At 45.6% G+C, this 20,726-nt stretch overlaps 1 protein-coding gene across 1 annotated transcript; it reads right to left on the bottom strand.

The window, feature by feature from the left end:
• Positions 1 to 1,189: 1,189 nt before the first annotated feature.
• On the bottom strand, positions 1,190 to 20,524 carry ADPRHL1 (ADP-ribosylhydrolase like 1). Its single transcript, XM_081045998.1, has 7 exons — positions 20,161 to 20,524; positions 15,231 to 15,395; positions 8,553 to 8,678; positions 8,040 to 8,180; positions 4,844 to 4,971; positions 4,147 to 4,279; positions 1,190 to 2,658 (listed from the first exon to the last, which is right to left on the bottom strand). Exons 1-7 carry the CDS (start codon positions 20,372 to 20,374, stop codon positions 2,501 to 2,503), a joined length of 1,065 nt encoding a protein of 354 aa, XP_080902124.1. The 5' UTR covers positions 20,375 to 20,524; the 3' UTR covers positions 1,190 to 2,500.
• Positions 20,525 to 20,726: the final 202 nt, after the last annotated feature.

Raw genomic sequence — 20,726 nt, 5'->3', positions numbered from 1 at the left:
CGATGCATCCCAATTTTAGAAATATTAAATTAAAAAATGCATCCTAGAATGAAACATCACTGTGCTATTGAGTTTCATTTCTTTCCAGAGGAGATGGGGAAGCAACCTTTTAAAGTAACTATCAGGAGAAGTGTTTAAAAATACCATTCCAGAAATGGAAACAACTTAAAACTACATCAGTAGGGGTCTGATTATATAAATTATGCACATGTGTAAATGGAATATCAGGCACCAGTGAAAAAGACTGAGGTAGATACATGTATGATGATACTGAAAAACATTTTAAAACCCAGTTAAGTGAAAAATGCCAAAAGGAAACCATTATGAATACTATAATTCTTATTTGTGGAAAGAAATTGTGTGTGTGTGTGTGTGTGTGTGTGTACAACACACAGAAGCAAGTGTAGAACACATACTTGCAACCCTGATTGTATGTGTAGAGAAAATTTTTAGAAAGTGACATAAGGAATCGTGACCTATGGCTTTCTCTGGGGTCTGGTAAGATGTGAATGTGCCTGAGTGTTTAGAAGAATCATGCTTTCCACATGCGCCATTTATGGCATTTAAATTTCTGAAGCTGTGTGCATGTAATACTTTTATAACAAAAGTGAAACAGCAAGTATTACATTTTTAAAAATTCAAGTAGGTATGGTAGTCACCGCATTACTTTTTATGGTTATGTTTATCTTTTTAACTTTTCCATGTCCCTGTCATAGGAAACTGAAATGAGGAAACAGTTACATTCATTTTATGTTACCTTTGAATTTTTGTTTATGTGTTTTAATGTATAATCAATCTGTAAATAGACTCACTCCCTGATTCTTAAGGATGGGTTGAATTCTCCTAAATCAGCTATAAAACGCAGACCAAGTAGCCTCTTTGCACCCAGCGGCAGGGTACCCTCCTCGTTTGAGGTCTGCTTCTCTTCCACACAGCTGGGTCGAAAGAGCCACTTGTAAGGGAAGCTGGTGAAACAGGATACTACTTCAAAACAGTAAGCTGCTGTGTTATGTATGTCCAGGGAAAAGGTCAACTTACCTTAACTGGGTTTCTTTTCCTAGAAGATAATTCTCAGTTAATTTCTCCACCCCCACTAACCCTGGTTTGGCCCGAGGGTGGTGGAGGTAAATGACGTGAGAACCTTTCACCCACTCTGTCTTTCTGCCTCTCCTGATTGAAAAGCATCAATAGCAGCAAATGTTAGTTCAGTTATTCAGAAACCTGACATTAAAAACACTTTGGTGCAATCTGCTTATTACACAATAGCTCATAGGTTCTTTCATCAGCACAGATAGAAACCTTCATACTTTTCCTAAGATATGGACAGTGATGTATTCTATTGAAAACACACTCTACTATCCCTACAGCCCAGGACACCAGAGGACGATTAAGAAGGGGAGTAAGAATGCCTCGGAGGGGCCCTGTGGTCCCACGAATCCTGAGCGCCTGAGTGCGAGCGGGCATGCCTCAGGACTGGTGTCCCTGGGGCTCTGAGGACTGTGCCCGGCTGTGCTCAGAGGCAAGCCTGCGATAAAAAGAATGCTGCCATCAACAAGACAGGCCCCAGCCAAGCTGCCAAAGTGCCATGTTAAACATCAGTCACCAACTGCTGTTTTAGTCACACCAGATGCTACTTCAAAAAGGTTGTGTCCAAAGTTATTTTTAACATGAGCAAGAATCTCAGAGTGAGAAACCCTGGCTCTGTTTTCTTATCAGCGAACCCCGGTGGAGCAGGCTACAGGCCCTCTCTGCAATGTGGACATGACCCACACAAGTGTGACAGCTGCAGACCACAGAGAAGAAAGATACGGGTGCTGGCATGAGAGCCCTTTATTTCTTGGTTTCCTTAGTTAGTTGTTCCAAAAGAGGTTGGTTTGAAAGATCTAGTGTGATTAAAAACGTAGGCTGGCAGGTTAAACGCAGTGCGTTTGGCTGCAACCTTAAGGCACCAATACTGACTGTTCTTCTGATGTAGAAACCCAGCAGTGAGAATGCAAGTGTAACATGCGCCCGTGAAGGACGGGCGCAGCTGGTGGGGTGGGGGGTGGTAGGTTTGCAGTAGCTGAAATGCATGTATAGGAGCTAGAGATAGACAGTGACGGAAGGTACTGCAGATGGAGGGGGCCCTTCTGAGCAGAGCCATCGTGGTTAGTTGTTGAAATGAATGAGCGAATAGCATTAGTTTAGCGACAGAATAAAATACACCAATTTGTCCAAGAGACTGTTCGTGACTATTGCATGGGGAGGTTTGAGGGTAGCAAATCCAATGTGACCTCAATAATGCACTAGGTTTGGGTTAGGATAGGAAAGCTATTCTCGTAGGACAAAGAGTGCATTTTGTAAACAATTAGGATTCTGAAATCGGGAGGGGAAGAGTTAAAATGTACTCTTGGTCAATTAGGCATGGATTGTCAGTGAGCTGAGCAGGGGTGAGCCTCACTGTGGTCTCCCCTGGAGCCCCAGGAGTGGACATGGGCTCCCTGGAAAGGGAAAATGGGCTTTACTTCTCTTCTGTGGACAGGTGGTGAAGAGCTTCGCCCAGGTGCGCCAGCTTCTCCCTGTGCTCCAGATCCTGGTACAGCCCTTTGGGAACAGCGTCTAGGCCATGGAGTAATCCGAACAGGCAGCCTGCAATGGTCCCTGTCGCCCCACTCTCACCTGGAACAGAAACGCACGTCCTTAGGGGGCTGCAAGGGAGAGCAGGAAGAGGGAATCAACGTGAACTTGACACTAGCTACAGCCTCCAGTCACCCCCCTTGCCAAGGGCCCGTCTTAGAGACTCTTCTGGGCTGACTGCTCTACAGCAGGCAGGGCTTTCTCAGCCTCCTCCCCATCCCTCATGCAAAACCTCAGTCCCTTGCTGTCCCTGATAAAGGGGCCAGGATTCCTCTCTCCTCACCCCCATCCCAAACATGCTGACAACACAGGATAGTATACAGATGCCTCTGCCATCCTGAGGGCTGGGCACTCAGGGAGACCACCTCCTGCGGAGCTCCAGGACAGCAAAAGCCCAGGCTGGGCTCCCTGACAAGCTGTTTGCACCTCCTAAAGACTCCCTCCTGCTCTCAGCTAAGGACAGTGGGCTAGTTGGGTCACTGTGTCCGTCCACAGGTGCCTTCATTCCACGTCTGCCCTTAGCTCCTGTCATCCTGTCATCTCTCCTTGGCTCCTCCTCCCCCAGTGGGAGCCCCTATGCTCCTGAAGAAGCCCTGCTATTGGCCCCCAGGAAGTGCTAGCATCTCAACCATCTCAGCACCAGGAACAGCACTTTCTCTGACAATAGTTAGTCTAATATTGATGGAATCCATGCCCGGCAGGAGGTGACATACCGTGTTTCCCTGAAAATAAGACCTAGCAGGACAATCAGCTCTAACGTGTCTTTTGGAGCAAAAATTAATATAAGACCCAGGATTGTTTTATTATAAGACCGGGTATAATATAATAATATAATATAATATAATGTAATGTAATGTAATGTAATACCGGGTCTTATATTAATTTTTGCTCCAAAAGATGCATTAGAGCTGGTGGTCCAGCTGGGTCTTATTTTTGGGGAAACACGGTATACTTGTTATCCTCTTACTTTACATTCCCAGGAGAAAATGGGCACCAGGGAGTGCAGCAAGCCCACCCAGCAAAGATCATCGCTACCGAGAGGCACAGTGGTGAGCTCCTGGCATCTCGTCCTCAACTGTCTCAATAGCCCTGTAGTGTGGGTCTTACCCTCTTCATTCCCAGGGAGACAGGCCCAGAGCTAGATTCGAACTCAGGGCGTCCTGACTCTATAAAATGCACCCTCTCTGTGACTGCAGAGTCTGCAGAGGTGAGAAATGAGATGACTCTGCAGAGCAGAACATTGTGTGGCCAGCACCAGTGGAATTCACATGCTCTTGAACCAGCAGCCACAAGGGAGAGGAGGCCTGCACCTCCGCCACTCCGAATATTCCATTCTCTCTAAGCGCAGACTCACAGGGCCATGCAGGCAGTGCCGTGACCTGCCCACAGCCTGTGATATCTGTGCACGAGCACACTGAAGCCAGAGCCCCACCTAGAGAAGGAAGCCATGGACATTCTTACAGGTGCTTTGGGATAGAAAGGGGTCCTGGTCTCCCTAAAGTCCAAGGCCATTAAAGAAGGAAGTCTCACCTCCATGAAACATGGCCCGGTGGCAGAGCTCCATCCAGTTGTTCCCGGCTCCTAAGAGGGCATCATAGGCAATCATGGGGGCATCATGTCCCCGCCGTCCTCCTCGACCTTCTGAGCTCCATTTCTTGTACGTCTGAAGAAAGAACCATGGGTCAGAGGCACGGGCCAAAAGTAGAGCCATGACAGGCTGCGTTAGAACACGAGCTTCCTGGGTCCTCCAGGTCCTTTATTTACTTGCCCTTATGGGAGTCCACCTGTGTGCCAGGCACTGCCCCAGGGTTGGGGCTAGACAGTGAACAGGAAAGGCTCGCTTCTCATGGCTCGTACACTCCAGCCATTCAGAGGCAGACATTTCACAGAGAAACACGTGACAGCCTGTCGGGTAGCCATACGAGGAGAAACGGAACTAGGCCTGAGTGCTGTGATGGGACTGTTAGGAGAGCACATCCAGGGAGCCCCTCTGTGGTGACATTCGGTCTGAGGAGGGCATGAGGAGGGCAAAGGGACAAAGAAGTCTTCCATGGCCCCTCTCACATGCAGCTGCTCCCTCAGCCTACTCCACTGCGAGGGGCAGCCCCACTAAACGAGGGGCTCAGAAGGCAAGGACACAGTCCAGGCGCGGGGTGGCTTCTCGGCATAGGGCCCCCTGGGCTGTGGGACCTGCTGCTGCTGCCATCTGGGGCATGACAAGACTTACCTTGTCCCTCTCCTCTGCATCATAATGGTCGGGAAAGGCGGCTTTACTTCCCGTGTCTTCATTGATTTTTCTCTCCTCCAAGTAAAACTGCCATTTAGCTTCAAAGTAAAACCAGTGTTCCTGGTACTCTAAACGTAAAGAACAGAGTAGGCAGGGTGTCACGGCCATCAGCTGGGGTGCAGGGACAGAGGATGACTGGGGCACAGGGAGTCCCCGAGGGGGTGGGCTCAGGGACATTGTGGGCAGTGAGCAGAAAGGAACAGGAGGCAGAGGATAACGCTCTCCATCCCGCATGGGTGGGAGGAGAACCTGGCACCTTACCTAGTGATTGCTCCAGAGATTTAAAAATGCTTATATTTATAGCTATTCTGAAACCATAACAAGGAAGATGGAAATGGGGGTGGGAGTGGGGGGTGGAAAAGCAACTCAAAGAGCTGCTTAACTATATTCTGAAACTAAAATAGCAATGGCAATATTTTTAAGTGCACTCTGAAAATTCTGAACCTGTGTATTTCTATTAATTCAACACTGCATGCAAGGAAGGGAAAGAGGACCTTTCAGTATTCCTAATTAACAGCTTGACATCCCAGCCCCAGAGGTGTTAAAGCAGTGATTCTGAGATCATTTGGGGAAAAGGAAGTTAACTCAGAAACGAGTCTGGAGCAGCAGCTTACACTTGCTCGTAGACGATAGGAGATGGCGCTGAGTCTTAGAGTAGTCAGGTGGTCAGCAGGGCTTCAACGTCCCTCAACTTGGTGGCTGGGCTAGCACACTAGATCTTGTCCCCCTTGACAAGCTATGGCAGGACCATAGGTCCACTGGCCACCCGGGATATGAACTGCGTAGAGCAGTTCAGTGGCCAGTAAGGCCTGAGACAATCGACTGACTCAGAGGAGCCACAGACCCTGCTGTGCCTGTTTGCAGTTGGGGAGCCTCGGGAGCAGAGCAGTGAGCAGAGAGGGGCTGGATGGTCACCGGCTGCAGAGGGAAGCTGTGCTCCCACTGCTGCCCTTCTAGCCACAGGGATGCCAGGGGTGCCTGGGATCAGTCCTAGGATGATATTCCAGGTTGCCAAGGGAATCACTCGTGCTCAGAAGTGTTGTCCCAACTCTATTTTACAAAACTAATGGTGAGGCCCATTTAAGGTCTATCTTGGTGAAATAAGATTAAAAGTGAAAGAAGCAACAGGGCCAGGACTGGAATTCACAGATCCCATTAGCCCTACAGAGACATGTAATTCCTAACAGAGGGCTCAAGCTGGGTCTAGGTGCAAACTCAAACATAGCCGCTTTCCCATGAAAATGGCCAGTCAGCTTTGACTATAGACATCCAAACACAAAACATGGAACTAATTTGCCACTCGTCCTTATTGCCAGTGGATGTTGTCATAAACTAAGCGGAAGGCCTAGGAAGAATATTTCCTGGGGATGTTCTGCAGAACATTATGGTCTCTGGTTGAAAGAGGGTTCTGCCATAGACATTTATAAAACACTGGGTTAAACAAATTGTAAATTAAATAGGAAGAATAAAGTCTCAAAATTATCTGACCAGTGACTTTCATCCCTGTTTTTCTTCATGGGACATCTTTAACTATTATTCTTCAGAAAACATTGGGGAAAACTGTTTTTGATTCTAGAGTTCTGGGGAAATGTTCCTTAATACAATGTGAAAACTGTAACTATACAGTTTCATAATATTACTTACCGGTCTCTTTCAGATGGGTTAAGGGGACCCTACTTGGGTTAGGGAGATATCTAACCCAGTGGCCACAGACCAACCTCCGCAGGGCTGGAGAGAACCCAGGGATAACAAACAATGACTTAAACCAAATGAAAATAATATAGCGCTGCCATTTGTGTTCTATAATTAAGGTTACAGAAGGGTGAGTACTCAGGGACACTTAGTTTACTGTGAACACTGAGGTTTCTCACTTCTCATTAGAACAGGGCCCTTGGGAAGTGTTTCCCAGCGCTAGATCCAGGCAGAAATAAATGCAAAGGTCTCCTTGTGAAGTTGTTCTAGAAGCTTCCCAAGTGGCATTCTAGAATATAGTCCCAGCACTTTGGAGGGTGACGGTAAAGTGACTTGTTGATTTTCAGTTTGACAACCTAAGCCTCAGGCTGTTCCGAAAAGTCAGCAGCTCTGCTCTCACATTCAAACCCTTCATCTCCCTTTCTTCCGGGACAAATTAGATAATTTGTTCTAGAAATTCTCCTCCATAGTTTAAGAATATCAAAGGCTGCATGAAGTTGTCTGTGTTGCATGCAGCCCACGTCCCTCTGGGCCAGCCCCCTGAGGGGAAAGCCATGGATTTCCTAGTCCTGCGCCTGCTGTCCTGTGTCTGCTATCCCTTGGGGAACTCACAGGGAAAGGGATGCAGGCTGAGCAGAGTGCAGAAGGCCCCTGAATGCTCAGCCAGCACCACCACGATCCCCTAGGACTTTGCTGGATTGGCTGCTTTTGGCTAGGTTGACCTCACTCGTGGCCAAGAAGGGTGTGAGTCATTTGATGACAGGTTTTGGGTAAACTGGGACAAATGGATCTTCCTGGAAATAAATGTCATCAGTGGGCACAGACTTCTGTCCAGCCTTTGTGTGGGAGACTTAAGTCCCTTAGGTCTCCCACACAAAGTCCCTAATGGTCAGGCACAGCTGTCCAATAGGTCCCGGGAGCACTTCGGACACCAGTGTTGACATCCCTCATCCCTGTCTGAGGAATGGGCTACTTAAGGACAATTTGGAAAATTGAATCTAAGTACAGCACGTCCTCACTTAATGTCTTTCATAGGTTCTGTGACTTTAAGCAAAACGACATATAAGGAAACCAATTTTACCGCAGGCTAATTAACATACACAAGAGTTAAATTCCTATGGCATCTCATCAAGGCTATCACAACACAATGTTGAATGAACTGACATTACTCAAGGACCTGCTGTGGGCACCTCACTCCTCTGTGGATCTCCGTGCACACCTGGGGCCCTTCTGAGCGGGTGATGTCCTCTGGCTGGCAACACGTCAGGCCTTCCATGTGGGGCCCCCTTGCTCACACAGACCCCCCAGGGTGGCTCTTGGTTTCACTGTGGGCAAGTGGACCTCTTTGGGAGCCACCGGTTCTGTCCAAATCTACTCTGAGTGGGAACTGAGACCAAATTTGAGGTGCCAGTGCAGGTGTGACAGGAAGGGAAGCCAGGCTCACCTGCTAGGTGCCGGATGGTCTTCTTACAATATTCTTCAGCCAGTGGGATCGTCTTCATCATGTCTCTCCCCCACTGCTCGAGTGGCTTTCCTTGTATGGCGTAGGAGGCAAACAGGGCTGTGCACAGCGACCCAAGGAAGCCTGGAGGGCAGTGGGGAGAGAGGGACACAATGGCGCCTGCCCCACATCCTAGCTCTGGGATGCTGGACAAGCCATTTACCAGATATAGCACCCTGGGCAATTAATTACTTGGGGTACTTCGACCTTTGTTTCCTCTCAGATCCTAGTTTCCTTCAGATAACTGGTGCTTTTCTTACCCTCTCCAAAATCATCACACTTATTGCGCATCCCGTTTTTAGGGTGGCAAAAGAATCTAAGCAGAACCTCAGATTTAAAAACCCAAATCTGCCAACAAATAGCAAACCAAACAGTGGATGTGATCACATGAGATTTCAGTCTAGTCCATTGGGTGGAGAACCACACAAAAGGCACCCGCCCCGACACCAGTGTTACCTGTGGGGTGGTTGTGTGTCATCCTGCCGCATTCGATGCTGACTTCAATAAGGGTCTCCAGCCGCTCAGGCTTCCAGTACCGCATGCCGATGCACATCGCTTTGGTGGCAGCTCCAAATCCTGAGCCTACACGGAACATGAAATACAGACTTCTGCTCTCATCATTCTACCTCTGGCAATCTAGCTTTTATGAATACTCTGAAAACATATGAAAATGAGAATTTTCAAATAATCTGAAAATTTTTATTACATAAAAATGTATTTAATAACATGTCTATCATAGTGTCACTTGAATGAGTGAAAAGTAGGCAAACCACCCAAATGCCTGACAAAGAGATTAAATAAATTGCAAAGCAGCCATACATTGGGGTGCTATTTAGCTATTAAAAATGGAATTTTTGATGACATGGGGACATGCTCACAATATGCTTGTATTGGGGAAAATGTAGAAGACAGAATTGCATACACAGTATGCTTTCAATCATATATATTTTCTCTTTAGAAATAGCTTTATTGAATTATTATTGACATATAGTCAAATGCACGTATTTTAAAGTATGCACATTGATAAGTTTTGACACGTAATACACCCATGAAACAGCATCTACAGATAGTAAACATAGTCAACACCCCCAAAAGTTTTCCCATGCCCCTCCTGCCCTTCTCACCAACCACTGATCTGACACGACAGATTAGTTTGCATTTTCTAGAAATTTATAGAAATGGAATGATAGAGAACATACTCTTTTTTGCCTGACTTCTTTTACTCAGCGTAACTACTTGAGACTCATCCATGTTGTTGTGTATCAATAGTTGGATCCTTCTTTTGCTGAGTCATACTCCACTGTGCGGATACACCACACTGGTTTATCCATTTCCCTGTGAATGGACATTTGGGTTGTTTCCAGTTTGGGGCTATTATAAATAAGCTGTGATGAACATTCATAACCAGATCTTTTTGTGGACATATGCTTTCTTTTTTCTTGGGTAATTGTAATACCTCAGAGTGGGACATCTACTCATATGGTGGTTGATATTTAACTTTTTAAGAAACTACCAAACAGGTTTCCAAAGCAGTTCTGCATTCCACCAGCAGCTTCTTTACGTCTGACCACATTTGCCATAGTGGTTTGGGGCTTCTAGTGTCCATCTTTATCCTATGATAGCCTGCCTTCTTGTGATACCGCATTTCACGCCTCATATAAGAACCTTATGATTGTACACCTCCATCTCTCAGCCTTTGTGCTAACATGTCATACATTTGCTTCTACATATTTTATAAACCCTGCAGTCCATTGTCATCAATTGTTAAAGTCAATTACCTTTTAAAAATATTTCAATAAGTTTAGCAATCTTATGTACCCATGTGGTTACCATTTCCATTGATCTCCATGCCTTTGTATAGACCCCTGTTTCCGTTAGCTGTTTTTCCCCTTCTACCTGAATGACTTCCATTAGCATTTCTCATAGTGTGACTGCTGGTGATGAATTCTTCAGCTTTTGTTCACTTGAAAAAGGCTATTAGGATTTCATTCTGAAAGATATTTTTGGTGGGGTATAGGATTCTAGATCGTAGTTAATTCTTTCCACAGCTTAAAGATTTTGCTTGGCTATCTCCTCTCTTATGTTACTTCTGACAAGAAATGTGCTGTCATTCTTACCTTGACTGTCAGTATGGGACATATGTTGTTCTCTTTATTATTAGTTTTGAGCGATATGACTGCTATGTGCCTTAGTGTAATTTTCTTCGTGTTTCTTGTGCTTGGAATTTATTGAGTCTCTTGGATCTATGAGTTTACAGTTCCCAAGTTTGGAAATATTTTGGCCACTATTTCTTCAAAATTATTTTTTGTTGTTGTTCCCCTTCTCTCTGTATGGATTCCAGTTACGGGTATGTTAAGTTGCGTTAAGTTGTACTGTGACTCACTAGCGTTCTTTTCATATTTTTGGATTCTTTTTTCTCTGTGTATCCCATTTTGGATAGTTTTTATTGCTGTGTGTTCAACTCACTAAACTTTTCTTCTGCAACGTCTAATCTGTTAATCACAGCCAAATGTATTTTTAAAATCAGACATTGTAGAATTCTCTAGAAATGTGATTTAGGTCTCTTTTATACCTTCATGTCTCTCCTTAGCTTTTTTTTTTAAGATTTTTATTAAAAATATAGCTAATATGCAATATTATATGAGTTTCAGGGGTACACCATATTTGTTCAACATCTATAAACCTAAAGAAGTGATCATCCTGATAAGTCCAGGAACCATCTCATACCACAATATTATTGATTTATTCCCAATGCTTTATGTTACATCCCCATGACATTTGTTTCATACCACTATTACCCTTCACCTTCCACCCTCCCTTTTTAATTTTTTCAGTTACAGTTGACATTCAATATTATTTCATATTAATTTCAGGAGTATCAGCATCGTGGTTAAACATTTACATAATTTAAAAAGTGATCCCCCTGATGGGTCTCGTACCCACCTGACATTATACATAGCTATTGCCATATCATTGACTGTATTCCCTATGCTTTACTTTACATCCCCATGACTATTTTGTAAATACCAATTTGTACTTCTTAATCCCTTCACTTTTTTCACCCTGCACCCACCCTCTCCCATCTATCACCCCAACAAATCTATTACCCATATGACACCATATATAGTTACTACAGTATTATTGACTATATTCCATATGCTGTACCTATATCCCCATGACTACTTTGTAACAACAAATTTGTGCTTTTTAATCCCTTCCCCTTTTTTCACCCACACTCCTAACCCCCTCTCATCTGCAACCATCAAAATATTTTCTGTATCTATAAGTTTGTTTCTGAGATTTTTTTGTTTGTTTGATTTGTTCTTTAGATTCCATATATAAGTGAAATCACATTTCATCTGTCTTTCTCTGTCTGACACTCGACTCCGCACAGTACCATCCAAGTCCATCCATTCTGTCGCAGATGGCAAGAACCCTTCCATGGTCGAGCAATATTCCATTGTATACATGTACCACCTCCTCTTTATCCATTCTTCCATCGATAGTCACCCAGGCTGGCTCCACCTCTTGGCCATTGTAAACAATGCTGCAATGAACATATGGATCCACATGTCCCCTCAAAGTAGCATTTTAAACCCTAAAATGGTTTTTTTGGATAAATACCCAGAAGTGGGAATACTGGAGGGTCTTTCTTTGTCTCTTGTTATAGCCTTTGTTTTAAAGTCTATTTTGTCTGGTAAAAGTATGACTACTCCAGCTTTTTTACTTTTTTCTTTTTAGTTTGTTTCCATTTTCATGAACTATCCTTTTCCATTTCTTTACTTTCCATCTGTGTGTGTCTTTCAATCTGAAGTGATTCTCTTGTAGGCAGCATATGTAAGGGTTTTGTTTTCTTATCCATTCAACCCTGTGATGACTTTTGATTGGTGCATTTAATCCATTTACTTTGAAAGTAATTGTTGATAGATATGTAGCTACTGTCATTTTATTATTCATATTTTTTTTCCTGTCTTAAAGAAGTCCCTCTAAGATTCCTTGGTGGTGATGAACTCCTTCAGCTTTTTCTTGTCTGGGAAGTACTTTATCTGTCCTTCAATTTTAAATGATAGACTTGCTGGGTAGAGTACCTTTGGTTGTAGGTTCTTACTTTTCATCACATTGAATATTTGTGCCAGTCCCTTCTGGCCTGCAAAGTTTCTGTTGAGAAATCAGCTGACAATTTTATGGGAGCTCCCTTATAAGTTACTAGTTGCCTTTCTCTTGCTGCTTTTAGGAGTCTCTCTTTGTCTTTAACCTTTGCCATTTTAATTATAATGTGTCTTGATGTGGACCTGTTTAGGTTCATCTTGTTTGGGAATGTCCGCACTTTCTGGGCTTGTATGTCTATTTCCTTCACCAAGTTAGGAAAATTTTCAGTCATTATTCTTCAAATAGCTTCTCAATCCCTTGTTTTCTTTCCCCTATGATGCAAGTGTTGTTATGATTGATATTGTCCCAGAGGTCTCTTAAACTATACTCATTTTTTTGCATTCTTTTTGCTGTTCTGATTGGATGTTTTCTGCTACTTTGTCTTCCAAATGATTGATTCAATCCTCTGCTTCATCTAGTCGGCCGGTGATTCCTTTCAGTGCATTCATCATTTTAGTTATTGTATTCTTCACTTCTGACTGGTTCTGTTTTATGGTTTCTATGTCCTTTTTTATGCTTACTATCTCTTTGTTGAAGTTCTCACTAAGTTCTTTGAGCATCCTTATGACCATTGTTTTGAACTCTGTTTCTGGTAGGTTGCTTGCCTCCATTTTATTTAGTGATTTTTCTGGACTTTTCTCCTGTTCTTTTATTTGGGACATATTTCTTTGTTTCCTCATTTTGGTTGCCTCCCTGTGTTTCTATGTATTAGGTAGATCTGCTATGTCTCCCAGTCTTGGCCAGGTGGCCTTATGTAGTAGGTGCCCTGTGGGGCCCTGGCACAGTCTCCCTGGTCACCTGCTCCAGATGCTCCAGGAGTGTCCCTTCTGTGGTTTGTGTGTGTCCTCCTGTTTTAGTTGAGCCTTGATTGCTACTGGCATGTCAGTGGGTGGGATTGGCCCTCAGGCTGACTGGCTGTGGGGTTTCACCACATCCAGATCTCACAGGCTGCTGTATGAGGTGCTTACCCCACTGAGTGAGAGTTGCCTCAGCAGGCTTTGGTGCCTGTCAAGACCACCCTTTGTGTGTTCTGCTTGTGGTGTTCTGCTTGGTGGTGTTCTGCTGTGGTCTGAAGCCAATCTCCAGGTATGTTAGTTCTGGGGTCTCTTGTGAGGGGCTCTGGGGCAGGCCCCAGTCACCCATTGCCTGTGTCCAGCTGGGGACTATCTGGTAGGAGCTACAAAGTGATCCATGGTTTTTCACTGCCTGTGCTAAACCCAGAGGCACATGGGAGAGGTCACACTACAAACTGAGGATGTCTGCCATCAATACCAGGCCTCAGGTAGCTCCACAAAAAGCCAGAACTCCCCAAGTCCTGCTGCCACTTGCTAGCTCCCTTAAAGTTCAGCCCCTGAAAAACTCTTGTGTGGTATACGAGTTGGATGAGCCAGGGTCTCATGGAATCACTACAGTGGGAAGCATTGTGGTCATTAGGTTAATATAGACTCAGGTTTGGTGCCAGCACTGAGCTTGCAGCTACTCAGAACACCAAGGCCAGTTGTTTCCTATCTGGGGCTCGTTGACTCCAATAGTTTTCCAAGAAAGAATGCAATTCCGGCAGGGCTGGCTGCTCTTGGAGAAGGTACTCAGTTGTTGGGGGAGTTGGGTGGGGCAGAGTCCCAGTGAGTCAGCGGGATGGAGCAGTGGAGCTCACCAGACCAATCAGGTTCGGATTTGGACGTAAGCGTAGGGGGCGGGCTCAACATATTAAAGATGGCGGCTGCCTGCTGGCTGTGCCAGAGGAGGACGTCTCACAGGGAAATTGGGATGGTCCTCTAGACCTGGCCTCAAAGCCACACACCTCAGTCTGCTCCCCGTACAACTCTGATGCCTCCGAGTCACTGTCTCTCCGCTGGAGCCCAAGGTGAGTGCCTGCGAGCGAGTCAGTCTGTGAGCCGGCCATTTAGGAGGATGTCTGGGTTTCCTGCAGCCTTCTGTCCTATCTGGATGGTTGGAATCCCCATTGTTTTTCATAGCCTAATGTTGTGGGGGCTCCTTTTTCTGGCACCAATACTCTGGGATGGAGAGCCTTGAGTGGGTCCTTCGCTTTTCCAAGGGGAACCTCTGCAGCTAAGGTATCCCTCCCAATTTTCATCTGCCACAACAGAGGTTTGGGACCAGCCTGTTTCACGTCTCCACACCTCCTACCAGTCTTGACATGGCTTCTTTTTCATGTCCTGAGTTATGAAACTTCTGTTCAGCTGGACTTCAGATGGTTCTCCAGGGTGATTGTTCTATAACTTAGTTGTAATTTTAATGTGTTCATGGAAGGAAGCAGGAACAGTATCTATTTTGCCATTTTGGATCTCAACTTTTGAAAATATGGAATGCATACTATTTTATATCCTTATCTGATAATTCTAAAGTCTATATCAGGTTTCATTAGTTTGGATTTATTGATTTTTCTCTTCATTATGGGCCGTATTTTCTCAATTCTTTGCATGCCGAGTAACATTTGATTGGATACAGGCTTCAGTACAAACCCAGAGAGAATTAGGTCCCACTTTCTGTATAAATCCAAAGGGGGCAGTATAAACAGTATAAACAGGGGCAGTCCATCCTTCAGTATAAACAAAGAAGGACAGGTCTGGGACCCCAGGAGCCAACGTCCTGGAGGTAGAGACTGTGGCTACCTATATACATCACCCCATAAGCACATGAAACCATTATTAAGACAGACATTTATGCAGGTGGTATATGTTTTTCTTAGTGTTTTGGCAAAAAGAAAAAGAAAACTGAAAGGGAAAGCAATGGAAAATATTTCTTAAAATAAACCAGGGATCAGTGACAAAACTGCCGGGGAAGCTGGCGTCCTCTAAATAGACACCCATGCAGGCGGCTGGCTCTCCAGGCGGCACACTGCCCTACAAAGGAGCCCTGGCAAATCCCTCTCAACTCACACAAAACTGCAAGGCGCCTGAGTAGTGGGATGATAGATAGGTTAGTGCCCTGCGGCTTCAGAGGGAGAAGCAAGCATTCTCTCACCCTTCTCGTTGAAAGGCGTATGCCAGGCGAGGAGATAGTTATCGGGCTTCAGCTGCGAGCAGCCTTCAATAGTAGCTGGGTCTGCTCGATGCTCTGGAAGCTTCTCGAGGACTTCCACATAGCGCTTCACCATCTCCCGGTATAAGTCATCCAGGCACCAGTAGTCTGAAAAATGAAGAGGAAGGCAGGGTCAGAGCGAGTGGAAAGGGCATCTGCCTCATAAACCCCAACACAGCAGTGACAACAGAAGTGACAGCAAGCATTAAGCCTCTGAGTCGGTGGAAAAGGAAGAAGATATTAGTGACCCATCTCACATGGTCCTGGCTACCTAGAGAAATGTAACAAATCATTTGCTTTAGATTTCACTTCTATTTCAGACATTATAGGTTGTGATGCTTATTATTCTAGTTACATATAAGAATCTAGAAAAAGGCCACGACCCTCATATACTGCTAACAGTTATATCTGTGCAAGGACAGACTGGACTGAAATCTGCCTGGGCTTTTCAGAACCCACATCTTAGGCACCTGAAGCAGAGTCTCTCCTATCTACAACTCCCTTCTTCTCACATCAATGAAGCAGCCAGTGCTTGCCAGCCATTGTCCCAAACTGCATCCCCCAACACGTGAATACATTCTGGGGACAAGTGTGATCCCAAGTCCCTTGAAGACCATGAAGATCATAGGACACGGAGGACAGAGGAGCCATTGCACACTGAGTGCCTGCTGTCTGCCGGGCACTCTGCCTTAGATGATCTCATGCAATCTTCCCACAACAATGTGAGGCTCTTGTGTGTCATAATTGGTTTTTTTCCCCCAGATAAACTCAGTTGGGTTATGTGACTTGCCCAAGGCCAGAGTTAGTAAGTGGATTTCAATTGTAAACCTGAGCATTCTGCCATTAAACCACAGCATGGTGGGTAGAGGCCACACATGCTCTGAAATTGGGGCCCAAGGTGCTTGGTCATATGTGAGAGCAAGACTGGGTTGGTGGAGGGGCTAGTGTGCCCGAAGAGGCAGGCAGGTACAGGCTGCCCGCCAACAAACTCATTCTGTGCTGAAATTGCATTTCAGCCCTTTGGGCTGGCATCAAGAGCCTGCTCCTGCCTCTCCTCTCATTGAGGGTGGATTCCCCATGTTGGAGGGAATGTGGGGGGAGGGGAGAACCACCTCTCAGCCACCCTGGGCTTAGAGCAGGCAGTGGAGTACCATTGGCATGAAAACCCACGGACCTTCCCATGCCCTGACCAGAGCCTTCATCAGACTGCCTCAGAGCCAGGGTCTTGACACAGAGGGGTGAAGGGCATTAGGAGTGCACTTGGCAAACTCTCTGCTCCAGGACGAAAGCCTCCGTCCTGGCAGCAGCTACAGCAGGTTGCACCCTTCTCTCCTGTAGGTGTGACCCGTTGGAGACAGGACTGGGTGAAAAGAGTGGTACTAAGTCCTTTTGTCCCATTCCCTGATCTCTTCACAGCAAGGGGCGTTCCATGAGGCCTAGACGCACTCTGCATTGCCCCGTTCTGAGTGGGGGAAAGAGAGATTGTGGCAAGACCTTGGTTCTGAAGGAATGAGTTCTGTGGTCACACGGAGGGGTGTTCCCTCGGTAACCCCGCAAGAATCAAATGAACCTCTCTGTCTGGGAGGTGTAGCCCCTGGGATCTGTCCAGGCTCTCATTCGCCAGCACTATCAGTTACGAACAGCTTTTCAGAACTCAATCCAGGCAGGGTGAATAAGCCTGGCCCTTCTAGAGTCCCCTAAAATAATTCCTTTTATTCTGGAATCACTTTTTTTTAAAAAAAGGAAAAAATCTCTTTAAAAACAAAGTGGCAACTAAAAGTCTTGTGCTGATTTCAGGTTAGAATTTAAATTAGAAACAGATTTTTCAAAGCTGCAGAGGCTGGGACCCTCTTGCCTGAATTTCTCTACTTCGTGACATGGTTACTCAACTCATTTCTTCTCTATCTTACCTGCCCAGTCGCCTAAAATCAGAGCAGCTTAAGAAACTGCCTGTAAGTCTCCCAACTAATGTCATGATATGGAAAAGTCACAATACTAGTATCAAGTTACTTTGCAAGAAAAAATACCAACTTTTCAAAACACTGTTATCAGAAGCTGCTGGTGGAGGAAGATAACGAGCTGAGTCTGGACAGACTCACCTGCTCAGACTTGGGTCAGGCCCCACGTTCCCCTGCAGGTTACGGACACGCAGGTGGCACTTGCTGCTGTCCCCAGTGGGCTAATGACCTCCTACTCCTCTCCTGCAGCAGTGGCGACATGGCTACTTTGCTTGGCTATGACAGTTGGAGCTGCTGTCCCCAGATGCATAAGACATTGTAGAAAGACAGACATTAACTATAGTGCCATGGCCCACCTTCCCATAATAACTGAAGTGCTCGCTCATGCTGTATTTACACTGTCCTATTTATCCTCACATAACCCTATGATGAAAGTGTTATCATCCTGAAGGAAGGCTCAGAGAAGGGAAGTGGTTTCTGGTGAGTAAGTGGTAGAGAGCTATGAGTGTCACTTTCCAGAGCCCCTGACGGGAAGCCCTCCGCCCTCATCCTTGGGTAACGGGCGCAGGACCACGTCCACAGGGAGCCTTTGGTACATGCATGTCGGTGAGCTCGTGGCTCATAAGCTGTGTCTGCTGGTTACCCACCTGCCTTGGGTATTGGCTGCTTCCTAGGTCAATATCTGCTTTCCTCCAACACTGCCCTTTCCAGACACACCCAGAAATAGGACGTCACACAGGCTGCACCTGCCTTTCCTCATCACCCTCGCTCCACAGTACAACTGTGGTTTGCCAGACCACACAGCTCTGGTTTATCAGCTTAGGGCACTTACTCGTGAAACTTATTAAATATGCCAAGATGTAGTTCCACTTGTCTGTCTTTGGAAAACACGTTGAAGAGCCACCGTCCATTGAAATCCTTGAAATATTGGCATGTCTAATAACCTCAGGTGGCTGGGACAGTGCTGAAGAACAGAGGCATTGGACGCAGGTTATTTGGGTTCTAATCTCTGCTCTGACACTCACTGGGCTGTGTAGCATTGGGCACCTTACTTAACCTCTCTGTGTACTGCTTCCCTTCTCTGTAGAACTCTAACAGTAAAGTCAATCTTCAGGGTGCTGTGAGGATTAGACGATTTACACATGAAGTTACAAAAATGCCTGGCACAGAAATAGTCCATGTCAGAGTTAGTTCAGAGGCCTCTTTTACTGACTACAATTTGTTATGTAAAGAAGAAAAAAGGGCTGTTTAAAAACTAAACTTAACATGAAATTTCAACGTAGATTTTTATGAATTAAAAAAAATGTATGCTTGCTTGCGTTTCTGGAGGAGTCCGATTCAAGGACGTGGCCTTCACGAGTGTGCTCTCATGACCCCCAAGCCAGAGGGTGCTGCCCTGCCCAGCAGTCACCTTCCCGCAGCTGGGGGCTGTGATCACAGAGGGAGCTCATCTCCCTCCTTAAAAACAATGCCCCAGACGTTCACAATCCTCTGAAATGCCTAAATGTCACGTTGTGTGCTATTTCTGCTAAGAGGACTCGATCTATTCTCGGAGAGTACGTTATCATCAGGAATGCCCTGACCTGTGCCTGGTACTGTCCTAGGGGTAACCACACGGAGACACGTCGTGGATTCTGCCATTCACAAAAACTTACTCAAGTGCTAATGGAGAGGAGGGCAAACATGGCGAAGACATGTGGACAGTGTACTTGTGTGTACATGGCGTCAGACACAAATGAAGGCAGCAAAGTTTAAGAGTAAGGACCAGCTACATGCAGCAAAAGCAAACCTTGGTTTTATTTGGAAAGCCATGCTCTCCAGCAGATTCTTTGGGGGCAGGCATGACTGCTCTGGGATGCGAAAATGTTATTTGAACACAAAGGACATGAGAATCTTCCTAAAAACATCAGAAACAGGAAATATTTGGATTTCAAAGTTGTGTAGATTCAGAAAGATGCTTCACGATTTTCAACACTGTGACGCCTTATCTTATCTGTGGTGCTTTATCTCTGCCCCTAGCTATTTAGGAACCAGTCACAAAGTAGATGACATTCCTGTCCAATGACCGCAGAACTAAACCCAGCGTGCTCACAGAAGATACATGGAATGGCGAGGTGAGCTCATAGTGAGATTTCATTGACTTAATAGTCGCCCTCGGATTTTAATTTTGCAATGATATACCAACAACACAGGTTTTTAAAGAGCAAATAACTTGTAGGAAAGTTGTGCTACACATTTGTCCATCTACTCTTTCTCTGAAATTCATATAAAAACTTGATCCTAAAATCAAACTACTACTGAAAGAATATTTCAAGAAACTTTATTTTCCCCTCCCCAAATCCAACCAGTTTTAAAGCATTTTCTTAGGACATACTTATGTATCAGCAACTATCCAATTAAATCCTGTTCAGGAAGCTAGCATTTTAACCCTACTTCATTGGAATTTAGAAGTAATCCCCAAACAATGTTATCTTAATTTGTCCAAATTTCAGTCTGGCTTATTCCTTTATAGTCTATTGAAATAGACTCAGAAGAAGGCTTATTATCTGCAGTGAAAAGTTGAGCCCTCACCCAAAATACTCCCAAAGGAGAGATTTAACTGTCTTTCACCCTAGAGTCAGAGAGATCAGCTTAGTGACCATTTTAGACACACAGGAAAACTCCCTGTTTAAGAAACTGACCCTGTGGATAAGCAAAGATAAATAACATTGTCATCCAAAAAGACTACATGAGAAACACAACCTGTCGCACGTCCGATTTGCTGAGGGACCCTGGTGTATATTAAATTGCTGCTTTTAGCTGTGGCATCAGGTGACACCATGGCTGAAAGGCCACATCACCTTCAAAGCTCCAGTGCTGATTGCAAGAGCTCTGGTTCACCCGACATGCCGAAGGGCACAGTGGCCGAGCCTTACCTGTGGTCAGGGCCCCGGCTGTGGTCATATGCATGATGGTGTTGTCACTCACAGGCCATCTCTCCGGGGACAGCACAAGGTGGTCCAGCCCCCCAAGTTTCTGCAGCTCCTCCTGGACCTTCGTGCCTGTAGAACTGTTCTCCTTGCGGGCGTTTCTGTAACCGAGAACATCCCCGACACTCCCCAGCAGCATCGCAGCCTGAAATCTCTCCATTGTGGAGGTGGCTCTTATGCCCCCACAGCTGCTGAGCACGCCCAGCCTTTGTTGCTTCGTAGCAGTGGCAGCCTTCAGTCCACCTCGCTGACCTCTGCTCTCGTCATTGTGTCGCTGTCAGGAGTTTCCTCGAATGGCCAGGCACTCCTCGTCTGTCTCTGCAGGTGGCACTAATGAGAACACTTGTTTGGACCCTGCAGCTCACAGCGCCTCCTGAAGAGCCACGTGGAAGTGTCAGCTTCCTTCAGCGTCTGGACAGACTCTTCCTTCAGACCGCTGCTCTTCATCAGAGGAGCCTTCGGGCTTAGTCAGCATCCAGAGCAATTCCAGATGCTCTCTCCCCCAGCAAGGG

Source organism: Rhinolophus hipposideros (genome assembly GCF_964194185.1).
Source record: "Rhinolophus hipposideros genome assembly, chromosome: 4".
Lineage (NCBI taxonomy): Eukaryota > Metazoa > Chordata > Mammalia > Chiroptera > Rhinolophidae > Rhinolophus > Rhinolophus hipposideros.
This window is presented reverse-complemented; position numbering and strand designations above follow the sequence as displayed.